Source organism: Symsagittifera roscoffensis, chromosome 8, assembly GCF_963678635.1.
Source record: "Symsagittifera roscoffensis chromosome 8, txSymRosc1.1, whole genome shotgun sequence".
In the NCBI taxonomy this organism is placed as follows: domain Eukaryota; kingdom Metazoa; phylum Xenacoelomorpha; order Acoela; family Convolutidae; genus Symsagittifera; species Symsagittifera roscoffensis.
The window spans coordinates 38,114,328-38,121,154 of NC_087069.1; the positions used below are offsets into that span (position 1 = coordinate 38,114,328).

The following is a 6,827-nucleotide window of genomic DNA, read 5'->3' on the forward strand; positions in this document are numbered from 1 at the left end:
TCTAAGGCATTCGACAAAGTCCCACATTATGAACTACTAAAGAAAATGAGCAACATTGGAGTTGGAGGCTGTTTCCTTGAAATAATCGCAGACTATCTCAGCAACAGGAAACAATTTGTTCGTGCCGACAATTTCTGATCAGAAACTTTAGAAATTACAAGTGGCGTACCACAAGGATCGTTGATTGGTCCATTATTTTTCTGTATCTTCATAAATGATCTTCCTGAAGTATTGAAATTTAGTGACCCATTTATCTTTGCAGACGACCTAAAATTACTAGCAGTGAATGTAGACACAAAGGACATCCAGCAGGACCTAAAAAGCGTTGAAAACTGGGTAGACAAAAACAAGATGAGTCTGGCACTGGACAAATGTTTTAAAGTCGAATTTAGAGGAAATCAACACGAATTCATTCTTTGTGAAACAGCAGTGGAAAGCTCGAATGTGATAAAGGATCTAGGAATACATGTGTCCAAACATTTAACATGGACAACCCATATTGACTCAAGAATGTCGAAAGCGAATAAAACGTTCTATTGCATCCGCAGAAACTTAGAATACAAAGTCAAAATGCGCATAAAACTTGGTCTGTACAAATCCTTAATACTTCCTGTTCTAACGTATGGTCTAATTATTTGCAATATCTCGAGAAGCGACTTAGGGAGATTAGAAAGGTTCCAAAAGAAAGTCTTAAAATGGATCACGGGAAACGATTCTGACTATACAGAGCAGCTGAGATTGTTAAACATCCTGCCTCTTGCGTTGTTTCTCCAGCTGAACGAGTTACTGATGATGGCGAAATTCATGCATGAAGAAAACGATCACATTATGCTCCCAGCAAAAATTGAAAATCCAGGAAGAACGAAAGAAATGTTCAACCTAAACAAGACCAGAACTGAAAAAGCTAGAGGAGAGTTTACATTCAGGACGTGCCGTCTAATAAACCGACTAAATCAGAAAATTGAATTTCGAGAAATGCGAGGCTTAAAGCGAAGATTGATACAGACGATGTGGAAGTTTTTCGACGATCAATTCTCAGAACAAAACAAGTGCACATGGGTCCTCTTCTGTGACTGCAACATGTGCCGAAATAACTGGACAAAATTTTGAGAACTTTGGGGATATCATCCCATCAGTATCCTACTGAAAATTCACAACAACAACAACAACAACAACAACATACCGCTGAGGAAAAGTTCCCAGAAGAGAGAAACAGAAATTTTTTTTGACCAAATCAAAATTTATAACGATCAAATTATCAAAAATGGTATAAAATTATTGTTCACAACCCAAAGTGAAATTCTTTGTCACGACTGATGCAGAAATTCCAACTCTCGATTCAAAGGCAGCGTCAAAGTGAGCACAGATGTATCAACATCGAACTGTGCCTTGGCTCTCTTCTCGTCTATCGGGTGGGGGAGGGAGAGAGTGAGACGGTGTGATTTAGTTCTGCAGTCGACTAGCTCTGGTTTGACGTCTAGTTCTAAAATTAGTGAAATTTAAGAAACGTATAAATTGTTTCCAATTAACCGCAAAGCAGGAGAATTCTATTTGCGAAAATTGACATTTTCTTTTCTGCTCAGGTTTATATTTATTTTTTCATTTATAATTAGTATTTTTGTCGCTCAGTAAATTGTAAAAGCTAAAATTAGTAAACAAAAAGTTGAAAAAATGTCAATGAACTCAAAGAAATCGAAAAAAAAACGATTTTTAATTTTCAACTTTTGAAGGTCGAAAATAAACCAAACTATACGTGAAAGAATCTTTCAATATTCAATTTTTTTCATAGAACAAATCAATTAAAGAAAACTCAGTCAATAAATTTTTTATTTCGCCGGAAATCTAAAAACTAAAATCCGCGGTCGAACCTAAAAGTCGTTCACATGGTGGGTAGTTTCTTCCCGGTTTTCAAGCCTTTCGCAAACTACCAGCACTGGAGTTCCATGGGGTAATAATCTATTATATATTGTCATTTTATAGTCAGTATCTATAAAATTACAAGAGTAATCGATTATAATCAATCAATAATGGATTATAACCCTAGAATTTTTATATCAAAATAATCCATTATAGCCGGTTATAATTCATTAAAAACGGATTATAATCATTATATTTTTTAATCATTGTAATCCATCATAATCCATCATAAATATAATCGATTATAATGTATTTTTCGAAAAATTATGAATTTTGCAAATTGTTTTCAAAGTTATCTCATTTCTTGTTTCGTGCAACTGCTACGTATTACGTTTCATAATATTTTACTTTTCACATAAGATTTTATTTATTTAAGTTTTCTCTACTTTTTCTATTTTAGGTAAGCTCCATCGCCTCTTTTATCAACACCTTCCCCAGTTTACCCCCCCCCCCCTCCCGCTCTCTATCTTAATTTAACCCCCCTCCCCTCCCCCGCTCCCGTCCAATGGTAAGCAAACTGGGGGGAGGACTGTGATTTGGGGGGGGGGGGGGGGGGTTGGGAGTAAATTTTAGTACACATGGGGGTGGATTTGCAACAATAATGGATTATAATGACAACATTTTAGACAACAATTTTCCATTTTAATCTATTATTATCCATGGAACTCCGGTGCGGGTGACAATCAATTAACCGCATACAAACATGAAGCACGTACATTTTCAAAATTTCGCAAAGAAAAAATTCGAAACCAACTGAGAAAAGAGAAGTACAGATTCATCATAGTTAAATACATTTTTTGCACATATTCTACTACATGTTTAGTAAAATCAAAAAGAATCGTCGATAAAACTTAAGTTTTTGGATGACTGCAACGACAAGAAAATAAACCAAATTGCGAAACAACATTTTTGATACTTTAAAAATTCCCTTGATACTTAAGGCAAAACGTAAAAAGGACAATAAATTATCTATATACAGAGTTTCTGCTTGAATGCGTACCTATATCTTTGGCGGTTGAAACATCCAGCCATATTTTGAGAATCAAGTTATCAGCACACGCAGTCGAAGGAGTTTTGTACCTAAACATAAAATTAAAAAAATAGATTCATTTCATTATCGTTAAATCTAAAAACACTAAATTTCAATGGCAAAAATGATGGTTGGATCAACTAAAAATCTAGAATGTTTGCGCGGATGAAGAGTTTTCTATGGAAAAAATATTTAGTGCGGTGGTCAGTAGCGGATTTACGAAGGCGCGGGGGCGGACGCCTCCTCAGGGATTCGACCCCCTGCCGACCCAAAGGGTCCCCCCTTTCTACTATTTTGAAATATCCATATTTGGTGACGGACCCTAAAAATTTTCTAAAGGTGCCTTCGGCGCCAATCTATACTAATTTTGAGGGGGGCGCCAAAAATTTGGTCAAATTACGGTCTTTTTAGTGGTTTGGGAGAGCTCAGAAAATCAATTTGGTCAACCTTGAAAATTCGCCCCCCCCCCCCTTCGAGAAAATCTAAGGGCTCTTTTCCAGTTCCCCCCCCCCCTTTGTTAAATTACTAAAAGAGATGTTCAAAAATTGTTCACACGGCAATTTTCATGTTAGAAATGTAGTGAAAATTTGTTCAGCTGTTCACGCTGACACGTTTTATTGCAGTTTATAACATTAAAAATTATTTTAAAAAGACTTTCATGTAATGAATTACTGAAAAAATGAAAGGGGGGGGGGAAACTGGAAAAGAGCCAATCTTAGATCCACCCCTGGCGTTGGTTTTTTAGGGATAAGATTTTTTAGGAATAAGATTACAACTAAGACCAGATCAGCCATGTATTATAGCCCCACGCAAAACTAAATCCAATCAAGATTAAAACTTGGGTTTCTTTGTTATGCGACCCAAACTATCAAATTGTTAATTGAGCTTCTGTTTTTATTGAAAACTAAGATTTTCCCCCTGATATTTATTTCAACCAATAAGATTCTAGTTTCATGATCAAACTTTCAAACTAGCAAAAAGATCTATATTTTTAGTCCATATAACAGAAAAGACCATAATATTTAGTTCAAGTCTTCTTTCTAACCCCATCTGGAGAAACATGTCTTCACTGGAAACATTCTGGCTGTAGTTCAGGTCATACTCCGGCTGTGCTCTGGGGTCATCCAAGTCCACCACTGGCTTCTCATCCACCTCTGTCTCGTCCCAGATGTCATTCGGATCTTTTTCAACTGGCTTCGCTGGGTTTAAATTGGCACCTGAAGAAAACACACATTGCTGTTTGTTTGAAATCTTTATACTTGATAACTGACTGTTACTTCAGTTTGATGACAAGTAGATTTTGGGCTCATTTTCCTAACCCCCCAACTCATATGAGCATCAATTTTATGGTCTAACGAGTGATTTTACAAGGTTAACTTTGAATACCAAATATGTTTGTCATGGCCTAACTCATTAGCATGTCAATTTTCATGACAATCGGACAATGCGAACAGTAATTTTAATTATAAAAAATTGCAGGTGGGGGGGAAAAGGAAAAAGAGCCAGATTTTGGAATTAAAAGACAAAAAATATCTGGAAAAATGATTTAAAAGATTTAAATTATTTCATCTTGTAAGAACGCGGTTGGGCTCTTTTTCCTTCCCCCCCCCCCCACCTGCAAACTTTTGTAAGTAAAATTTTTGTTCACATTGGCCAATTGTCATGAAAATTGGGCTCTTTCCAGTTTCCACCCCCCTTTCAAATTCAATTTTGAAAAGTTTATTTAACGTTGTCATAATGCAATGAAATTTGGCGTGGTGAACAAATCGACAATTTTGAACAGATTTGTTCTTCATATTTTACAGCGTAACATCACGCATTTAGCCGTAATAACACGTAAAACAAACATAAAACGCGGTATTTTGAAAGGGGGGACTGGAAAAGAGCCGAAAATTGACATGCAGACTGATTATGCCATGGCGAACATATTTGGTCTTCATAATTAACCTCGTAAAACCACTCGGTAAATCACTTCATAAAACCTCATAAAATGGATGGTCGTGTGATGTGGGGGGGGGGGGGGGGGGAGGAAGAAGAGCCCGGGGTTGTGCAATTAAAGTAACCCTTGTATACAAACAAGTACAAAATAGATTGGAAGTGAGTCTATCTCATCTGATCCATAGTCAGTTAGGGTCATTCATACTATAGCCCCCCACCAGCTAACACACCTGACTATGTTGATCTCAGTTGCGTGTTAACGGAGAGTTTTCGTTTATCAGTTTTTCGGTTCTCATCTTAGACACTTTTTAACGCTCTGCATTGATGAAAAGTTTCCATCCCTTTGTTCAGGGCGGATCTAGGATTTTCTTGAGGGGGCGGATTTTCAGAAAAAAAAAATCCAGGTCAACCAAATTGATTTTCTGAGCTCTCCCAAAGCACTACAAAGACCCTGTTTTGGCCAAAATTTCTGCACCGCAGGCAAAAATTTGAAAAAACAGGCCGAGAAAGGCAATTTTAGGCACTTTTTGGAAAATGTTTACCAAAAAAATCGCGTTTTTTCGGCGCCTTTTTGATAATCTTGATAATCTATCAAGCCAAACTAATTTGTATATGTACAATTTCATACAATTCTTGGTTATAAGTTTCTGTCTTGAAAATAAAAAATGTTATTAAATATTTTAGTACTGACTTGTTTTGCTACTGTTTGCTCCAATGGAACCGGGAGTGGCTTTGGCCTGTTTGATCACACCTGTGTCCAGTTCATCGTCCGATGAGTCATTAGTCTCATCTGGGTCTTTGAGCAGGTCTTGCAGTTGGGTTATACTGTACATGGATGTGGCGTCCATCAGTTATTACTTATATCCAATAAAAGAATAACCAGTGCACTAATTAAACCAATTTAATTAAGTATCGTAAGGCTGAAGCACAAAATTTGCTTATTTTGCTTGTTTTTGCTTATATTTAGCTTCTTACTGCATCAGCAAAAAAATTTTTGCTCCAAATTAAAACATAACCAAAACAATTATTCAAAATTTTATTATGAACCTTTTTCAAACGTAAGTTCTGCTGATAAAATTTATCGATGGTTAAACTGATATAAAACATAAAACAGACGACTATTAGTCACTGCAATGCATAAACAAGATGTGCGCAGTTTTACATTTACAATCAAAAATAAGCCTACCAAAAGTATCACGTGCCTTTTATGTTTCGTCAGATGATTGAGCGTTTAGTTTTTTTTTGGAAGTTCCCAGTTGACGTGTTTCCTTTCACTCGACTACCTTTTTCAGACACGTTTTTAAATCAACACGAGTTTCCTGATGGTTGCTGTGATATCAAAATGAATAAGAAAATGATTTCTTTTTAGTTTTCCGGAATTTCAAATACAAATTTTTGTCACTTTTTCAAATTAAGAAGTTATGGCTTGTTTCCAATTTCCTTCCCCATTTCATAATTTCCACGTTCAATGTAATTGTAACACGCTATAATGCCTCTTTTCCAGTTTCCCCCTTTGATTTTTTTCTGAAATTCACTTCATGAAAGTCTATTTAAAATGAATTTTCATGAAATGAACTGCATCAAAACGTGTCAGCGTGAACAGGTGAACAATTGTTTACTACATTTCCTACATGAAAAAAGCCATGTGAATACTTTTTGAACAGATTTGTTTTGTTATTTTACGAGGGGGTGGGAAACTGGAAAAGAGATGCTATAATAGCTAAATTCGTTAGTTTTAGCTGGAAAGTATGAAGATCAAATGAGCTCAAAATCGTTAATTTGTTCACAATGAACAGTTTAATATCATATGAAATTAGTGTTTTGAAATTGGAATTCGAAAATTGGACATAGGCAAAGCCAAGCGTCGAAACACTTGCGCTACAACTCAAGCTCAGCAATGCAAATAAGCGAACAAAAGAAACAGAAATCACTGCGTCGAGAA

At 36.0% G+C, this 6,827-nt stretch overlaps 1 protein-coding gene across 1 annotated transcript; it reads right to left on the bottom strand.

Moving 5' to 3' along the window:
• Positions 1-1,202: 1,202 nt before the first annotated feature.
• LOC134853005 (dynein axonemal assembly factor 6-like) lies at positions 1,203-6,064 on the bottom strand. Its single transcript, XM_063868917.1, has 4 exons — positions 5,577-6,064; positions 3,993-4,164; positions 2,918-2,997; positions 1,203-1,483 (listed from the first exon to the last, which is right to left on the bottom strand). The coding sequence occupies exons 1-4, from the start codon at positions 5,731-5,733 to the stop codon at positions 1,308-1,310; spliced, it is 585 nt and encodes a 194-aa protein (XP_063724987.1). The 5' UTR covers positions 5,734-6,064; the 3' UTR covers positions 1,203-1,307.
• Between the last annotated feature and the right edge of the window lie 763 nt (positions 6,065-6,827).